The following is a 21,042-nucleotide window of genomic DNA, read 5'->3' as shown; positions in this document are numbered from 1 at the left end:
CTGGGAATGTAAGAAAGTGTTTTCTTCAGTGATTGCACTACACTGTATTACTCATGAGAAATTAAATGTGCTTTTTATAATTAGCATCTGGATCATTACATATGATTTGAATGAGCATTTTCGTGTGACACTTTATGCTCTGTTTCTGTCTCTAAAATGTAGTTTTTACAACTTTTTTATTTCATGCCTGAGTGTTTCTGTCTTTCTCACTGCATTAGTTTTCAATGTGCACTGCAATTCACTGATATAGTTGTGTAATTTTGCCAAATGAGGCCCCAGAACGTTCCACATGCTATTATCTGGGTCTTAGCCATAAAAAAGTTTACCCCTGATTTACAGCATTTTCAGCATCATTTCCTTTGATTAGTGGAATTATTGCCATTTCACTCAGACACACTTCTGTAGCGTAATATTTTATTGTATGAAATCGATACTTCTTAGAAGTATTTTAGCGGGATCCTGTCAAGTTTTGAGTCCATTTTCTTAACATCTTTGCTATCCGATGCCATAGTGGATACCAGGTGAAGTATAATAGCATACCAAAGATGACAGCTGTGAAACAAGACCATGTGGGAGACTCAGTATGATGGTGCTGAGTCTCATTCTTGTTTTGAATAAAAATGTCAACAGAACAGCAGATTTCTTTGATAAAAGAGTCTCAGTGAGCGCAGGTAGTAGTTCTCATTTATGTAGTTGCCAATGACAGATAAGAAACTTCAAAATTATATACCAACTTATACAGTGGGGCATTTCAAGATAAGTACCTTGGTCAAGTAGGGAGTTGAACCAGGGACCTTCAGAATGGAAAGTACTAATTTAAACCACCGCACCACCTGCTGCTCTCATTATACTGAATGTATTTGAAACTTCTGCCAGACAGAGTGCCTCATCCTTACCTCGACAGTCATTTTTAGACCTGCTAATACTGCACTGTGTGTCTGAAGTTCCCCAGAAAGATTATCAGCACAACATCACAGCGCTTTTATTTTCCCTCCCCTGCCGATTTAATGGGGAGGCCACTGCTGGTAGGAGTGTATTTGTTCGACCTGAACACATTTTTTATTCATTCCTAATGAGGATGCCAAGGCAAAATAAAGAGTGAAATAAACAGCCTGGGTTCACAGTGAGCAGTTTTGAACAGAAAGAGCAAAGCAGACATCCTCACTGAAGGATAGGCCGTGTTGTTCATTTACCACAGCCTGTGATTTCCAATGTGCTACAACATTGTTACGTTTATTTTTTTAACAACTGTGCTGTACTTTTCATATAAGTAAGTCATTTTAAACAGTGACAAAACCATTTGTAACTTTACTGTGCCTCTAAGATACACGGGATCATTACTTGATCAACTTGAACACTAATATTTTTGACTTCTCTGTCTTGAAGAAGGTCCATTGTGTATAAGTAGTTTTTTTTTTTTTTTTAAATTACTTTGAGTCCAGTTCAGTACCCCTAAAAGTATTTCATTACAGGGTTTAGAACTGTCACACTTCCACACATTGTGGCTCTAGTCACACATTTCTTGTGATTTTTTTATACTCAATATTTAAAATTATTGTGTAAGTAAACATCTCTATCGATGTATAATCTTGGTTTATTGAATAAGGCTATTAATGTAGTGTCACTTTTTTGGGCTTGCATGGATTGAAAAATATCACATTTGCATGCTTTTCCATAATTGTCATTGCTGCATATATGTTTCAAAAATAAACTTTTATCATATGGCTGAATTTCAGTACAACATTCACTACATAAGGCATAAAACCTATTTCTACTGTTAGTTCACAAAAATAGGTTTCTGAATCATTTAAAAATATGCTGAACACACACACTGGTTTGTACAAATGTGGCGATAAAGTTTGATTTGAGGAAAATGTTGATTGCACTTTATTTTTCTGGATTTTTTGGCTGCTTTGGTGAAGGACTTTGTGGAATGGTGGTAAAGGAGCCAACTGTAGCTCAACACTGAAAAGACTAAAGAGGTTGTGGTGGACTTTAGGAGGTCCAAGGGTCCACTGTGTTCATTAGTCATTGATGGAGAGGAGGTGGATGTGATGCGGTTTTTAATGAGTCCTTGAGCTGTCAGGGGTGGTACCGACCTCTTATTGTCCGCATGGTGTCTGTCCATCGATGCTATGTTTAGTGTGTCATTTTGCCTTCATGATCAATATACATTTACATTCGTTTAGCTGACTTTTTTCTCCAAAGGAACTTACAAAGATTTACCAATTTATTCACCTGTGTAATTTTTACTGGAACATTTCAGGGTAAGACACAAGTTGGCTCAGTTAAATACTTTGTTTTATAAAAGGCTTTTGATTTATTTTTTTGAGTACATTAACAGAGGATAATATTGCTTTTAGATATTTGTTCAAAAATATAATTTGTGCTTTGAAGAAAAACTGCAACAGACTGTATGATGTGTTTGTGTTTAAGTTTGTATAGAGTTTTTAAGCAGCATGTTGGGGTAGCTGTGGCGCTGGTGTATCACAGCTCTTGGTGTGTGGTCTCAGATCTAGGTTCTAATTGGTTCTTCTCTCTCTGCATGCATGTGGAATTTTTCCAAGAGTTCAAAGAGATGTATGGAAGAAGGCAGTGGTTAACTACTTCCATACCACTTTCCATACATTGAAAATCATAGAAGTGGATATCAAGAGTCAATTTTGACTCAATAAAATTACCCTACATGCCCTACGTGATGCACTACAGCATCAGTATGTAGCCAATTGCAAAAGGGTCTGAGGCCATTGAGCGACATGATCATGTCCATAATTAGCTACTGCCACACCTTAGCTATTACCATTATTAGTCTCAATCCGTAGTTAGTGGCCGCCTTATTTAACTGGGTTATCAGGATTCATCTATCCTGCGTTTTTTGCACCTACTCGAGCAATGAACATAGGTGCATCAAGTGGAAGGTAACAAACTAGGTTTACTTAAGAATTACATGTCTGCAGCCATGTCTCTTTCTCTCAATGTAATGCACAGATTGTATTTTTGCTGAGATGTACGTCGCTTTGGACAAAAGCATCTGCTAAATGAGTAAATGTAAATGTAACTAATGCCATATTTAGCTACTGCCGCATGTAGTTACTGTTGCACTTAGCTATTGCCGTGCTTAGCTACTGTCTTAATTAGCTGCGGTCACACTGAACTGCTGCCACTCAGATACTACAAAATGATGAATTGCAGGCAGAGTTACCAGTTGTTTTGAACTAAATTTTGTTCCACATTTATGCACAACACATTGCAACTTATGAACGTGTATTTTGCAAGCATTGGCATGCAATACCTGGAGCTATATATAGTATTTACTAATAGTGTGGGGAAAAGGGTACATGCACACACACTCACACATGTTCACACACACACACAAAGGGAGTGTTGGACTCAGGCAGATTGAGCTGTTGGCTGCTGGTGGCACTTTGCCAGGGGAGCCGTCTGTGCCACATGTCTCACTAAGATGCCCCAGAGCTCTCAGCAGGAGTGATCTTTGCTTACGCTTCCAGAGTCAGATTAACCCACTGCATCTCATAACAACCTGAAACTAAATCACCGTTTGAACTCTATCTGAACATTTATAAATGACTGAGGGAGAAATAATTTGTAGTCTTGTTTGCATGGTAATTGTATTTATTTTTATATTGTGAAAAATATTTAAATATAACTACTGTTTATTTTAATTCTGTGAAATCATGTCATAAGGCCAATTCCCATTGTAAGAGGATCAAATTAACATTATTTCTTATGGCAAAAAATACTGGGGCCTGAATGAAAGATAATTAATCTAAAACTAAATAAAAAAATAAATAAAAAAAAGGATTTTTATAAATGATAATGACAATACCAGCATGTATGGTATTTGTATCAAAATTATTTCTAGCTTTCCAAGTAATATTTCACTTTATTTCATTCGTTATCAATAACCACCAGTCCAGTGCAGCCTTTATTTACACTAGTGTAAGGGTGTTCATGTTATTAAAACTTTTCATACCAATTGTGATGTATAAGGTTGCTAAACCACAAAGGAAGAAGTGAGGAGAGCAAGTCCTCATCACCATTAGTTTAAACATCCCCCAGTAGTCGAAGGGCGCACGATTCCATGAATCAGATTAGAGAACGAAGGAAGCCACTTTGTAGATAATAAAAATAGCAAGACATATTTCTTTTATGTTTCCGAATTTATTGTATTCTGCAATTTTCTTGTGTTCCCACAGCTGTTTATTCCATGTTTATTTTGTCGTTGTTGTGCTAAATGACTTTTTCGAACCGATAACCAAATGAGGGCTTTGTTGTCGGAAATAACCGATGGTTGAATGTATATGTGTGGTTGTGCTGCCTGTTTTGTCTCTTTCAGGATAATGCAAAGCATATTTTTGAAAGTAGACCACATTATTAGGCACATAAGCCGCCTGTACTTACGTTATAAACCTGTTTTAATGAACTATGGTTATATATTTCCACAAGCCGTTGTAGTGATTTTCCATTGTTCCAGAGCTCATTGTTTGAGGGATGAGTGTACAATCATAATCATATAAAGCAAAGGTAACATTCTGAGAGAACAGTAGTGTCTTTTGGATTATTGGTTGTAAAGTTGTTGCACATGTGAATATAACATTATTCTTACATTCTGAAATAATGAAATGTGAATTACTGCTGTATTCTTACTGCACAAGATGGTTGGATGGGCCAAACTCATATGTGACACTTCTCATTTAGTTTTCTCTGCATTCAGCTGAAAACTGCCAATTTGAGTGACATTTTCTCATTGGTCACTGATAGAATAGTTTGTTTAGTGGAGTATGCCATTTGGCGTAAATTTGCTTATGTGAAGTATGCTATGTCTTATTTTCTTGTCAGGATGTAGACTGTTAGTTGAGGTCTGAGCAGTGGGTTTGGTCTGGTGACCCTGAGCAATGTGCTTAACTTGAATTTTTCCACTGGAATATGTCCCATTAATTGTTTTGAATCATAGCACTGGATAAATAATGGAGTAAGAATTAAAAGAAAGATTTTTGAAAAAATAAATACAATTGGATTTCTTGGTAATATTGTAAGACATGGTGCCGCAATTTTTTGGCAGTTTGTTTCTTAAGGACCGTTCGCCCAGAGAGCGCAGACAGTGTTACTTGCGTGATGGGATTTGAATGGTTGCAGGAAGTGACAGGAGCTCTTAATTGACTATTTTCAAACATACATTTGTAACTGCACCACATCTTGCTGTTCATTCTGTAACTGTGGATAATTGGCAATGTCGCAAGCTCCCATAGCTCACTGGACATTCTCATTCGCTTCTGATAATAGTGATTTATAAACAAGTGACAGATCTCATCATCCAAGGTCTTTGGTCCTTCAGCTTTGATACATCTCTTGTCGACACAGGAAACCACTAGTTTTTTTACTGTTTTCTTCATTTTGTTCTGTACGTGAAAAAGCTATGTATCAGTGAGCCAAAACTATTAATCGTCAGGGTGTTTTTCTGTCTCTGTGTATTACATGTAATGGGGTCCCAGCTGCATTAAAAGTATCATTGTGAAGGGGCTGAGAGAAACTGAGTAGGAGGGAGAGAACAGCAGAGTAAACACTACATTAGGAAAATAAGTGGTTTGGGGCAAGTGGTCACTGCAACTGCTAAAATAGTAATGACTTTTAATGACTGAACGTAACAATAGTTACATGTAGGTGTATTTTAAGGGAAAGAACAGAGAAATTTAGACGTGAAAAGTATTTTAGCTACTTTCTTCCATATTCCATAGAAATGCACTTGTATGATTTTTTTTTATCTAGATATTTTCAACAGTTAGAATGAATACTGTGAAGCATATACTGTAAGAAGAGTAAGTACTGGGACAGTGAAGTAAAATTGGTTATCATTGTTAAAATTGGTTAAAACAAATTGGTTATCAAAAGATAAATATGAGGCAAACACCTTATTCTAAGTACAGAATGTCAACTTTTAGTCCTGGCTATTGGTTTTAATGCAGGTTAAACCATTTTTTAACAATATTATATATTTTTTTTTTTTTATATTCAGTAAAACCAGTTTTAGCGGACAGTAGATAATGGGCCAAATCCATTTAAATCACATTATGGTTTTACACAGTATTTGGACGCATACCTCTAACATGCAACAATTGCCTTGATTTTGCTACCCTTCCACACCACCAGGGTCTCGATTTCTCCCAATGGGTAAAGAACTGGTTTTAAAATTGAGATGCTCTGCCAACCCCTAACAGGCTTATTTAGTTTTTGCATGTTTGGGCAGTTTTCTGACTTTGGTTTCCTCTTCGATAAGTGAAACGCACGTTAAGTTGGACTTAAATCAGTAGACCGACTTGGCCAGTTTAAAACTCGCCATTTTTTCTTTCTGGTGAACTCCGTGGTTAAGTGTGGAGTATGTTTTAGATCATTGTCTTGCTGCATTGTGAACTTCCAACCAATGAGGCTTTTTTGTCATGGGAAGATACTTTTTTGCTGCTACCACCATCATTTAAATCTTCATGAAAAACCAGTGAGCCAGTTAAAGTGGCATCCATGCATAACCAACCTATGACGCCACTATGACCTCCTCCATACTTCACAGCTGAACTGGTGTGCTTACAATCAATTGCAGTCCATTTCATTCTCCACACTCTTCCCTTTCCATCACTTTGATAAGTTTATCTTTACCTCATCTGTACATCAGCTTTGTTCCGGAACTCTTGTGGCACATCTTTGTTCTTCCTTTCAAATTCTTGGTGCTTATGGGAATTTTGCATCTTCCAGTATAAATCCTGTATTTCTCCTCTCAAAATTTTCTGTGAATTAGGATACTTTCACTCCTGCACTCTGCAGTTTTTTTTTTTTTTATTTGTAAACTTTTTTAGTAGCTATGGTTTTCTTTCACAGCTCTAATGATCTTCCTGTTCCCAGTTACTGTGGTCTTCCATGGACAGCCTGGTTTTTACACATTGCTGATTCCCCCAGTAATTTCTTTCTTTTTCAAGATAATCCATACTTTGACTTCGTGATGCCCAATAGCTGGCCATGATTCTTCAGGTATTTGCCTTTGTCTCATCTTTTAAAATTGCTTTCTTTTCCATAACATTTCTCTAGTCTTCATCTTGGTTTGTGCCTTTTACCTCAGAACAAGGCTCAAAAGGCCAATCCTATGGCTACAACCAGTCGCTCACATTCACAGCTCTTTTATACGTGGAGAAAGGACACAAGAGCAAGTAGAAACACTTGTCTCCCATTTTTCCCAAATACTTATGCTCATCTGAAGGGGGGGGACTAAACACAGCAAATACCACTGTTCCAGCAGGGTTTACGGTATGTGGAAAAACATTATCCAGAAATAAAAGCTAACAGTCTGTACTTTAGCCTTATATTCATGTTTTTAATACACATTTCATGAGTATGCAACAAGAATAACAAATTTTACTTCACTGACCAAATACTTAAGCTTCTCAGTTTACATATGTCTTACAACCGATGCCTGTGCAAATACTACAGAAAAAAGATGGTCCCTGTTTGAATGTGCGTTAAGTCAGTTTAGGAAAAAACGCCTTTTTAGTCCCTAAATACACTGAAAAATGTATCCGTAACATTTGAAGTAGCTCCTCGAACGGAAGAGCTCAAATATGTTGTCGTCAGAAACTGATGTAACATGGCACTCGTAAAAACTCCTACATCAGTACGAAATTTTTCCTTGTATAACTGAAATGGACGTCATATTCTTTGTCCACAGCCGGTTATTTTTATGCACGGATAAACCAATGTGCGCCATTCGTAAGTAGGCCTTGCGTTGCTGCATGGCATATCATCCAAAGTGGTGCAGCGCAGAGAGAGAAAGTGTGGGAGTAGGCGTTCTGTTGGCAGCGAAGGCTGTAGGAGTGAGATTTTGGATGGCATCTGCGTTGCAGCCTCTCCCCCTCTCGCGAGCCCCAGGATCGTGTTCGCACCTAGCAGGGCTTTGAGGAGCGTTGACAATGCAGGAGCATCACCAAGGCCATTTTTCTTCTTTGTTTAAATGGTAGCATTTACGGTCAAAGCATTCTGATCTGCAGCCAATGCTTCCTGCCCCGTGTAATTTTATGTACATTGGTGTGTGTGTGTGTGTGGGAGAGAGATCGTACCGTGCATATTCTATGCTCTTTGTGTCGTTGGCTTTATGTGCGTTTCATTTTGGCGAGTTTGTGGGTTATGATGTTTTTGCTCCCCGAATAAAATAGGCATTTAATTGGTATTTTGCACATTTGCATTGGGTTATAACCAAACTGGGAATGATTCCAAGAGACAGAATAGCTGTCTGTCCTTTGGATGGTGCAACTTTGTTGTGAACTCAGCTGCTCCGCTCATTTCTTTGGATTTCTCCACGGAGAGAACCGGGAAAAACAGGCCATTTCCGGGTTCATTGTGCCCGCTTTGTATTTGCTGGGGGCAGACATCTGGCCGGGTTTACGCATCCAGTGCTCAGTTTGCACACTTCTTCCGGTTCCATTCGAGGCAGGACTAGGCGTCGAGCATGAAGAGGACATGCCACCTGACAGCTGAACCCTCGGACGCCCTGGTAGTTAACTCCTGCCGATGTCTCCTCTTCCCTCCTCTCCATTTCTGTTTTTAGGTCATTCCTGCAGAGAGGCAATATTGCTTTTTCAAGGGCGCCCTTGTTCAAGTGTGTTCAAGTGTCAGACACAAGTGCAGATGATATGAGCAGAGAGTGCACTGTGGCACTGAGATGTGATGTATCCCTGCTTTCACAAGAAAAACTCAAATTACGTTTTTATCATTCAAATCTCGACTAAATGTTTGCACCAGGCTACTATTAACCCTAAACCATTAACAGAAAATGTTATAAAACCTTGATATCATGACGAATGTACTGCAGTGGGATAAATGGAAGGTTGTTGGTTTGATTCCCACTCATGCCACTTTTGCAGTGTATTTCAGCAAGGTACTAACAGTACGTAAGTAACAGCTGAGTCATTATAATAGCACCAGTTGGTGTTTTGAAACATTCCGTGAATAATCTGCATATATATTCTAATTCAGATATTTTGGAAAATATGGTGCAATATGTTCTGGAGGCAGGGGCAGAAAACAATTATTATTTTAAAATCCCATATTTTTATTATTTAGATTTTTTTCACCAGAAACCTGGTGTTTTCAAACACCATCTGCAAGGGAGCTGTCACCTTCCTTTAACAACGTATGGTATTAGTGGATTGCTACCTAAGTAATTGTTAACTTCAGTAAAGATGGGTTTAGTGCCTCTCATCAATATTTATATATATTTCCCTATATCCATCTGTAACATAGCTTGTATTCAAGGATTTAATTTTACATGCTTAATTGGATTTATATGTTGTCAGTACAATAGAGAATTTCAAGACATGTATCTATGACTTTAGACGGCCGAAAGTCAACCTCAGGAAAGCTCGAGGAGGGTGCAGTCTGTGTGTTTGCCGTCTTTGAATCTCAAAAAGAAATAATTGAACTTCCTGGCATGTTAATCTTCTTTTCCAGTGCAGGATGAGACAGGAAATCCCATTAGTTTCCTTGAGTGGGAAAAAAGAAAAGCAAAATGATCTGATGAGCATCACTAATCGAGACAGCCTCCATTTGGGAGAACCTGAGAAGCTTTAATAAGGTACCTGGGATTCAAGGCAGGTCAACAGATAGGACAACCGGAAAACACATATCTGGATGCAAATGATCAGCCAGAGGTCTGCAGTTAGCTAGAGAACAGAGGCTGAGAAGCAACTGCAGAAAGCAGGGTGTTGCTGACAGATCCCACTGGACCAGAGGTGCTGCATTAGGCATGGATGAAAATGCATCCACCTGAGATGGAAGAGGTGTCATTTCACTTTGCTAAATAGCAGTAGCACTGTTCCGTGAATCTCATCCATCCCACTTACGTCGTACATTGTCAGCATGTGTGCAGGAATGATGACAGATTTCAATGTAGCATACAGGATTTTGGTGTCTAGATACACTGGGCAAAACCATGTAGTTTTGAGAAATGTCACAGGGAAATCAAAACCATAGGCACCCGTGGAATCTGCATGATTTTTAGTTAAAACTCGTATTACACAGATACACACAAATATATATATATATATTAAATATGTCAAATGATTATTTTGATATTGTTTGGATACTGATGCTGCCCAATCCTGAGCACCAGTTAGGTATATTAAATAAATATTGTTGTATTTCGTGCACCGTATATTTAGACCAGAAAGATTTCAGTGGATAGAAGATTATCATTGGAGGTCTGGTCTTCATTTCAGAGGGGGTCAAAAAATAATGATCAGTAACTGATAAAGCTGTCGTCAGTCTCTGCTTGATCTTCCTCTGATTTGAAAGCTGTCCTCCGTACGGTATGATTCATGTGTTCTTACCCGTGCCCATGTTAGCCATATGTCAGTCTGCAGGTCATAAAAGCAGCAGATGGTATTCCAGTGCAGTGCTCGAGTACATGGTGTACAATCTGTTCTCTGAATGTCTGAATTCCATCACCGTCATCATGTCACTGTCACTTGTATATGTCCCACACTGAAAAGCCATCCAGTAGCAACATGTACATTTAAGGATATACAATTATGTGTACTTTCAGCTGACTAAAATGGGTTTAAGAGCCAATTTTCATGCCAGTTCCTGCATATAAGACATAATGGAATTAAACAGAATGTGTTCTTATAGTTACAGTATGCATATTTGAGACAAAAATCTACATTTACTTAAAAACTGCTGTAACTACAGTGCTAAGAAGTAACAAGAGGCATATTATGTGTATTCTGACAGTACACTTAAGACTGCCAACGGTTTTATGATTTTTTTTGGTTAGAAAAGCAACGCAGTGTATGGTTATTCTCCCTTTGACAATACAGTGTTTGAATACCTGTGGCTGCAAAACTGACTTTATTAGGTCTATCAACAGAAATATCACTTTGTATGAGTGAGCTCCTGCATCTATTCCCATTTCTTTAACAGATAGCGTTAAACTTTGGCTAAAAAGCCAATGCACCTTTGTTACTTACATCAATGATTATTTGTACAAGACCGTGTTGTAACACAGAACTGAGCAGTGATTCACATTATTAAGCATAAAGTATAATGTTGTGTTTCAAACGTTATGAAAAATCTTTTTTTTTTTTAAAAAAAAACAAATGTATTTCTTTTACAGGAATGGAAGATAGTCAGTAAATGGTTCTGCAGTTCTTCCAAGTGTTTTCTTTATTTGCATTTGCATACTTCAGCAAAATGAGCTGACTGTTTCTGCTAAGTGGCACTAACCACTGTTAGCTGTTTGCTGGATCGCTACAGTTTAGAAATCGGTCTTTTCTAAAAGAGCCGTAGCAATTATAGATATTGTTTAAACATGTCTACTACATTTACACTGTGGTATTGCAACCTACATTTTTTTTGGATAGCCCTGATGAGGCTGCATTACGTAAGACTCAGATCAAATGGATACTTTATGGGATTTTTTAGACACGCAGTATCCCTCTGCATAATGTTCTGTAATTATTCCAAACTGAGCGCACATATACATTTTCTCTGTTTGCAATGGAATGGTATGTTTAATATTAGCAATCTCAGAGGCAATATGCACGCACATAGAGCTAATTAGCAAACAGCTCAGTGTCTTGTTGCTGTGTCACTTATCTTGGCATTAGAGCTGCTGATTTGCTTGGCACTCAAATTGTCCTTTTATAGGGCCCATGCCTTAGTAATCTTCCATAACATCTGATTTTATAGACTCCTTTTTGATCTCCATTTCACCACTCCTTCATTCTTTTCCATTCCTTTGGAGAACTGATTAATTGGTGAATGTGTATTTCACAATGTAATATGTATGTAACTGCAGTATGTGATGTGGTAAACTGCGCTGCTTTGGCTTCTCCCTTGGCCGTTGATCATGCATCATTCTTTTTCTGATCAGTGTGAATTCTCATCACGGTTTGGGACGGCTGCTGTGGATTCAGCACTTACTTCAAAGTAGTAGTGGGGGTCTGGAACTGGCTGAATGTGGTACGAGAAATTCCTGATTGATTGAACTTCTGAAAAAAATTAGTGTCACAGATTTCACACACGAGGGGTGTGGTGGTGCAGCGGGTTTGGCCGGGTCCTGCTCTCTGATGGGTCTGGGGTTCGAGTCCTTCTTGGGGTGCCTTGCGGCAGACTGACGTCCCTTCCCCCTCCACCCTTGCACCCTGTGTTGCCGGGTTAGGCTCCGGTTCACCGCGACACCCTGCTTAGGACAAGCGGTTTCAGCCTGTTTGTGTGTGTGTGTGTGTGTGTGTGTGTGTGTGTTTGTGTGTGCGCGTGTGATTTTACACAATGAAATTTACTTAGACAATCAAGTATTAAAAAATGTGAAGAATTAAAGTTACTATGGTAGGAATTTACAAGTAAGACACCATTATTTTACTGATAGTTCATGTCAGGTGGCTTGCAATCCCAAGTCAGTATTTTGACATTATATCATTCTTTAATTTTATATATATTTACATGTGCATTTATTCATTTAGCAGACGCTTTTCTCCAACGCGACTTCCAGTGGATACCATGTAGTGCTAGCAGCCTACGCACCTTATTCACCAAGGTGATTTATATTACATATATTAATGAAAACACATGGTTAAGAGCCGGAAGAGGGTATGGCAGATGCTCTCTGTATGCAGTCATTGTATTTTTCCCTGAGATGTGAGTCACTTTGATGAAAAGTGTCTGCTAACTGAATACATGTAAAGGTAAATGTTAATATCAGAATGTAAGAACAGTGCTTCAAAGGATTTCAGATATTTTTATTATTACTGTTGTTATAACTTATCTTTCTTTAGGTGATGCCTATGCTCAAGGTGGCCTACAGTGTTACGTTATCACAAAGCAAAAGTGCTTACAAGGTTATGGATAACAGTCAGATAATGACAATCCAGGATGAGGTATTATTTTGCAGCTGACACAAGATTAACCTCGGACTGGACTAAATACATTCGTTCAACACTGATAATTATACAGATTAGAAGTAAGTTGTTATTAAAAAACATGGATTTACGATAAAAAGATACTAGGTGGGATATACCCAGGGGATAACAGTGGGGATATGTAGGTCAGAAAACTACAGATGTTTTGCTTAACACATGAATTTTACTCTTTGTATAGCATTCTTTCAGTAAAAATCTGAAAATACATGTGTTGGTGATATAGACTGCACCACTTCTTGAGGTGCATCTAATTCAGTTGCCTTTGGTTATGTTGGAAATCATAACCAAACCAAACCCATGAAGAAATTGGATTAGTTCACTTTTTTATATCTGAACCCCGGACACTATTATCGCACATGAACTGGGAAACCTCCTCATTGTATTCTGCAGAGATGAACAGACAGCAGATGATAAGTACGTTGCTGTTTTTTTTTTTTTTTTTTTTCTTTTTTAAGGCAGTGTGGACATGCTGTTGTAAATTACTCGACTAATGACTGAGGTTTCATTTGTGGACAGTTTTTATTGGATGATCCTTCCCAGAGCCCGGGAAAGACCAGCTAATTTTCTAGTGCCGTTTGCTGTCTGCTCTCACCAACTCACCATCTGCTTTAAAGTTTGGTCCCTTGGTGGCCCGGTGCAGTATCTGTGGGTGAAAATGAGCACTTTCAAAGAAACACCTTCAGCACACTGTGGATGGGATCACATCTTCATATTCCCAATTCAGGCTGTTAACAACATTTGGTCAAAGTGACAAAAGTTTAAAATAAATATTACACTATGCAAGGGTGCTAATTGCATTAATTCTGCTGATCTTGATTTATTTTTAACAAACTCTCTTTCACTCTTCAGTCGATAGCAGCAATATAACAAAAATGTATCTGTTTTTTTAAATAATAATTCAGCAGAATATTTCGAGGAATAAAACGACACACACTACTGTGTATGGGTCTGCATTATGCAACAGGATACCATCTGGTTGATATGGACTAAAACATCCCCTCAAAATGTGTGACAGGTTCAGAAGTGGGTGTCAAAAGTTCTTCTGCTTATACTCCACCTATTAAATAATTTAGTGCAAATCAGACTGAGAATTACATTGGTGAGGTGTTTTTTGTAGACATCTTTAATATAAGTGAGGTAGTGTGGTGGTTAGTGCTGCCTTTGGATTCAAAGGTCACAGGTTCAGTCTCCATCTCTGTCTGTAGTACCCTTGAGCAAGGTAGTTACCCTAAAAATTACTCTAGTAAAATTAAAGAATTGCACTGTTGTAGAAATGGGTAAATAGTTGTAATATTAATGTTGGAAGTTGCTCTGGAGGAATGCATCAGCTGAACAAATAAATGTAAACTGGCACATTGGCTGACTTGCTGATATTAGTAATGGGCTTCAGCAGTGAGGTGGCTGTTAGTGTTGTGGTTTGAGCTCCTGCCTTTCATGTGAAGGTTGCTGGTTCAAATCTACCTACTGCTGGTGTAGCTTTGAGCAAGGAACTTAATTGTTCCAGTAAAGTTATCCAGCTGTATCAACTGGTAAATAGTTGTAGGAGCCTTAACTGCATGTCATGAATGTGAAAGCCAGAGTTGGGGGACACTCAGGTTTGCTGCACTTGGAAAGATGTGTATGAACACAATCTCCAGCACCACCCCCCCTGTACATACCTGTGCAGAGTGACTTCTGTATACAAGAACTTCATACACGTCAAGTCCAGACAACCTTACTGCCGTTGGCTTGGGGTGCTTTGTTCAGTTTTTCATCAACTGCTTCTGATATTCCCATCAGAGAGATTCATGCAAGAAATGAGAATAAGTAGCATGTGCTTATTGCTTTATATTTCTACAGTAGCCCTTTCATCAATAATTCCAGTGAAATGCTTCAGCATAATTACATAGAGCAAAGACGAATGGAAAAGGACGTATTTTTTGTATCTAAGTTCTATGCCTTATTAAATGTACTTTATATTGCCTTCATTTTAGCACAGAATACATATGTTAAATGAATTAACACCGTGATTAGAACTTGCCTTTAATTTCTGAGAAAACTTCTATTATTTTTCCTAAAATTTAGAAAATATCATTTTTTTACTCTAATTTTCTATGTAAATACACATATTTGCAGTTCTTCAGCTCTATGCAGCTTTGCACCACTTTCACTGAACAAAAATAACATTCCAGAATTATTGATTTCTTCCTAGAGGAACCGTTTGATTACTTGGTGTGGTTTGTTATTGTACTCTGACTTATCTGTTTTTTGTGTACAATATTGCAGAAAGTATATTTAGCACGTGCTGATTTCAGTTTACATTTCTGTACGTAAATACCCAAATTATTATGGGAACTCTGCTATCGATATTCACAAGGCCACTGGCACTTCAGTCTTGCGCAGTCACACACTTAGTTATGGAGAGCTATTTATAAACCAAGTTTAAAAGTTTCTACGTTGATCTACTCTGAATTGCTTTGTCCAATGTATTTTAGTACAGTCAGGTATGGTAAGCATTCCAAATCACATAAAAACGTATTTTCAGGCCTGTTAGGTCTGTGTCAGGTTTGGTGAGCAACTTGGGTAACACGTAGAACTAAAGTGACAGGGTTCTCCTGGCAGATATATCTAGCTGCTTCTGCTGATTTACTGAAGTACCTGTTGTGGCTGGGTGAGTGCAGGTCTCCAGCTCACAAAGATTACGTTGGCACTCTCAGCTGGTTCAACAGGAATACTAATACTGAACCTCTCAAGCATTTCCAGCCCCTCCGTTTGCACCTAACACTGCTTAATTATCTCTTAACTGCTCCTGAAAAATATAGCAGGGATCTGCTTAAATATTTAAAGTGACATCAGGTGTCTTTGCTGTTTCTTTCCAGGACTACACACTGACAATGTATTTCCAACAAGCATGGCGAGACAAGCGACTGTCCTACTCGGAGATCCCTCTCAATCTCACTCTGGATAACCGGGTTGCAGACCAGCTGTGGGTCCCAGACACGTACTTCCTGAATGACAAGAAGTCCTTCGTTCATGGCGTCACAGTCAAGAACAGAATGATTCGCCTCCATCCGGATGGGACTGTGCTCTACGGCTTAAGGTAACACAATTGCAAAGACATCACAGACACACACTGGCAAACCAGAGCCTAACCCAGCAACACAGGGCATAAAGCTGGAGGGGAGGCGACACACCCAGGACGGGACGCCGGTCTGTCACAAGGCACTCTAAGCGGGACCCGAACCCCAGGCCCACCAGAGAGCAGGCACAGGCCAAACCCGCTGCGCCACTGCACCCCCTCGTAACACATTTACATTTACATTTGTTCATTTAGCAGACGCTTTTCTTCAAAACGACGTACAGCTCAGAGACATCGCTTTCACATCACACAACTTTCACATTTGATGGTGCAACACTATTTATCGGGTGTGCTCTGAACGTAGCTTAGCTCTTATTACTTTGTTCTTGTTTAAATATGTGGATCATGTGGTGAGTGAAGGGAACAAACAGAACATCAGTTAAAATATCAGGCTGTTATTTTGAGTATAGAGAGAGGTCCTGCCTCCTTGCGCAAAGTGCAATGTATAACTTGAACGTCTCCGGTAACGTCAAATCCAGACCATAGCAAGCACTCACATGGTGTCCAAAGCAAGGCGGGAACAGAAGCGGTCTGCCAGTGTATGTCTGAGGGGTGCAAAAATGGGGAGAATCATGCAAGTGCTGAACACCCTGAACTGAACTTGAACCCCACGCCCACCGCACAGCACAGGAGCTGTGAGGCATCAGCCTTAGCCACATGTATCAGTAAATATATAATGATGCGTAAATTAATGCAGTGTATGCTATTGTAGTTAAACTGGTATTATAATTTTTAAATAAAAAATTCTCTTCAAAGAATATAATGATGCGTTTTATGTTGAAAAATACACTACACTTTTGTTCTCTTAATTGATGGTAATGCCACCAGTTTAACCATGTGCTAACAGTTTAGAAGTCCTATTACAGAGATCTTAATGAGCACCTGAATGAGAGAATTCAGTTATCTTTAGATTTGTTCTGCATTTTAATTGGACTTTGTAATCTTATTAACTGTAATTTATACAAAGGGGACATGCCCTCTTTACAAAGTAGCTTACGACAGCTCAATTTTAAGTGTTTGCTTGCGTTACCGCACGCTGATTCTGCACATTGGTTTAACTTATTGCTTAGAGATTAAGGGGAGATGAGTGAGCTACCAGCCTTAATGATGCCCATCCTCACACATATGAATAAATACATGTAATGCGTTAACAAAAGCAAAGGACAAGGGAGAGGTGGTCTCGGACAGGGGAGGTGGTCCCATGCAGATCCTCAACCCACGTGCCGGACTCTCAGCTATTAAGGGAGATTCCACTGTCACATTTCAGCCACCCATCTCCGCTTTGCACCGAACTCTTGATGCTACATGTGTATTTTTTTTCCTTTCTCTCTCCAGAGTGAAGAGAAATTAGCTGTGTTTTTCAGCGCAGCCATGAAAGGACATGAAAAGGGCCAAATGTGAGAGTGTGCCGTTGCTAGGAGCAAACTCCTTGCAGTTACAAAATCTCTGTGCAGCCTCTGACAGCTTGGCGACTTTGTAATGCATTTGACAGGACGTGCGCTGAGGTTACTGAGCAGAATTAGTGAAGCATAAAGGAATTTTTCTAATTCTTTTTCTGCTTTCAATCACTTTTTTCCTTCTCGTTTTTTCTCCTTCAGTCATTTGTTGAATGCCAGACGACAGTCCTGTGCAGTTGGGTATAAGAAAGGAGAATTATACAAAGCTGATTATACTATTCAGATCATACCACCTATCTGTTTTGGGGTGGAATTTCCGCATCATGTTTGTTTTGTGCTAAAACACAAGTCGTTGGTCTTGTACTTGAGCATGCAGTAAAGTATGAGTGTTAGATTAGTAACAACTGCGTGATTCATAAGTTCAACTCAGCATGATGAAGCGATCTCAGTAAGACAGAATGAAAAATCATGCCCCAGAGGACCTTGGCCATGTATTATTGATGGAGACCAAGTCGTACGTACTGAGATGTTTAATCTGTAATAATTACTTAAGTAGCACCATGTTAATTCCATGCTTTTCCAGCCCTTCGAAATCGTCCTAGAACTGCTGTATTATCTTGTGCCGTGGATGAGATAATTGGTGCCAATTTAAAACGGAGCACAGAATCTCATTCTTCTTCAGCTCACAAGTATTCAGAAATCTTCATCAGATAAAGGCTTTTGGTTTAATAATTGCATAGTTCATTTTAAGACTGGACTTGGTGCTCTTCATGTACTGGCACCGTTAGAAGGCACTGATAGAAAAGCGTAAAACAACAGTGAGAACACGTTGAATGTACCTTGCTTTAAAATAGGAGTCGTATGACTTTCCTCCCAGCTGATGCTTTGACAGACCGTTGGATATTAATCCATGCTAGCCCTGCATGAGCAGGTGCTTAATAATTTAGCAGAGTTGCGGACGGTGTGGTCAAGGCTGGGCACAAAGAAAACCATGACTTTCTGGAGGTGGGTCCAGGGGGCTGAAACAGAGAGCTGGAGAGCAAGGGTAAGCTGGAACCCAGCTGTGGGTTGACTCAAGGCCAGCATGCTGTCTGCCGTGTGACGTCAGGTATACCCTCTCAGCACAATCGGCTTGTCTCGCTTGCAGCAGCCAGGCTTGCCTCGACAAGGACATGCGCAAAGCTACAACAGGGAGCCCATCTGCCGGTCACAGTTCAGTCTGACTTTAGGGGAAGCAGAATGATCTAAATACTCAGGCGCAACACGGCATGGCCAGAAATGCACCAGCTAGGATGTAGAAGATGCAGGAGCTTAATGTGTACTCTGCGCTGGATAGAGCAAGAGTCCTCACAAACCACTGCTGTCGACATTCATTTTCATTTACAGAGATACTTGCATTTATATTTGCAGGTTTCCTGTAAAACCGAAGAAGGCGGACGCCCGTTTTTCATTTTCACAGCCATTTGGATGACAAAGATGAGGAGATAGTTGATAATTGATGGATAAGGAAGTTCCATTTGTGTCTCAGGCCTGCGGGACCTTTCATTTTCTAGGAGCCTTTGATTTACTGTGGCGCACAAAGCCGCTCAGACTTTTCCGTTTTGTCTTTATGGGGCCGCTGTTTGAACTGCCTCGGATGAAACACACACAAAGCAAACCTCGAGATGAACCGCGTTGTGCTTTGGAGACGTCTTTTTGTTTTTTTTTTTTTTTTTTGTGAGCGCAGAGCCCATGTGCGCGTAAGCTAGGTTATTAACATTGAACTGAAGGTACTTGATACATCGTTCACAAACATAAGCCAGATGTGAAGCATTTGTGTTTCATTACTAAATGCAAATGCTTGTACAGCTTATTTCTTTATTTATGAAACAAAATAGCTAGTATGTCTCAAAAATGTTCAGCATGGAATTGAGCATGTTCTTCAAAGAAATAAGTAAATTCTTGGATTCCCGGGATTTTCTCTTAGACTGTGCGCAACCCATGACCGCTATATTCTAGAACCAGATGCTCACGTAATAACCTGCAGTCAGCCTAAACATTGAAATATGATAAAGTGAAAAGTTAAAAAAACTCAATGTTACACACGGTCGTATTTATATAACATATATTTTGGGAATGTACTTTAGTTCGTAAGGTCTGAGTTATAACGTGTAAACATAGATGTGTTGGTGCACCTGAAAAAATATTCTCTGAAACAAACTATTGAAAGTTGGTAAGAACTCCTCTGAGCTCTGTTGTGATACTGGCACTTGGTTTCATCACCCGCAGCTGATGCATCTACGGGAAACGTATGACGACAGCGAGAATGGAGCGGGAGCATGAAAACAAACAGAGCCGCTTCCCACGGAGGCCTCAGAGGCTGCCCGTATTTTCCCTGCTCTCACGCTTGTGCCATCCCATGCGTATGATTTGAAAAGCAAGATGCATTTCCCTTTCCTTCATGTTGATGTTAACTGGCGTGGTGACAAGTTCCAGCTCCTGTGTCAAGTGCAATTTCTGCAGCTCACTAATACGACACCTCGAGGGTGGAAAAGTGTGTATTGTGTTACTGTTGCTGCCATTTTGCTTCCATCCATGAGTTTACATATATATTCACACATGCACACATAATGCTAGAATAAATGCACTAGTGCATTACAGTGTTTATTTCTGGTAGGCTCGGCCCGACTGCCCGTACGAATACGCCGACTCCTTATTTTCTTGAATGTCTAAGATATCAGCTTTATTTTTGGGACAACTTAAGCTGAAAAGCTTCTTTGTTTAGTAACGGCCAATCTAGTTGGTCGCCATCCTTTCTGCGGAGCTGGTGAATACAAATGCAGTGCCTGTAAAAAAGAAAACGACAATAAAGGGAGCCATAAGGACCACGGGACACAGACACAGAGCAGAGAGCGCACAGCGCATGACTTTTCAACCAGACTACATGTGCACTGGTGTCTGATGCCCCATCGTATTGCAGTTTCATCACTAAGGTCTGTACTCCGGCTCTTTAAATGAGTCACATTACTGAGCTGAAAGGATCAGATCATGATCTTTGCTTAAAACACCTATAAATCCCAACGTTCAACGGGACCTTGTGTGCCATAACAGCTAACACCTTGTTCATTAGATTCACATGTGCTTCATTACATACAGCATTAAGACAGCATTTTGTGCAGTGGTGATTACTGCTGGCACTCACAAAATGGACTATGAGACTTTATGACTTCATGCTTTTTTTGCCCTGCGTGCAATGGTGTGCAATGAAGTGTCGAACGCATTGTTCTTAACCTGTACACTGAGCATTACTTTCAGTGTTAGTGCTATTGCTGTTATGCTAATGTCCTTCACTATGCATGTTGATGTCCTCACCAGGGCACTGGTCGAATATACTCACAATCATCCATCATCTTTACAGCAACTGCTTGATAAAACTGAAGTCAGTGGAAAATCGCATGTGCTCAGGGAGGTCATCTCTATTGCATTAAGCAGTGGAGAGTAGTTCTGAATGAAGCAAAGACAGCAGCTTTCCTTAGTGAGTGTGAGTGAGAGTGATCATGGCAGGAGGGGATGG

The 21,042-nt window shown here is 39.5% G+C and overlaps 1 protein-coding gene across 2 annotated transcripts in view; it reads left to right on the top strand.

Annotated features, from left to right (window-relative positions):
* gabrb2a (gamma-aminobutyric acid type A receptor subunit beta2a) overlaps positions 1 to 21,042 on the top strand; it is a 51,890-nt gene that overhangs the window by 11,283 nt on the left and 19,565 nt on the right. For both annotated transcript variants that reach the window (XM_018744465.2, XM_018744467.2), the window contains exon 4: positions 15,833 to 16,053. In XM_018744465.2, coding sequence (XP_018599981.1) covers positions 15,833 to 16,053 — 221 coding nt within the window. The remainder of the gene's footprint in view (positions 1 to 15,832; positions 16,054 to 21,042) is intronic.

The sequence above is a fragment of the Scleropages formosus genome, chromosome 13, assembly GCF_900964775.1.
Source record: "Scleropages formosus chromosome 13, fSclFor1.1, whole genome shotgun sequence".
Lineage (NCBI taxonomy): Eukaryota > Metazoa > Chordata > Actinopteri > Osteoglossiformes > Osteoglossidae > Scleropages > Scleropages formosus.
The sequence above is the reverse complement of the archived record's forward strand: the minus strand, read 5'-3'. Positions and strand labels throughout refer to the sequence as shown.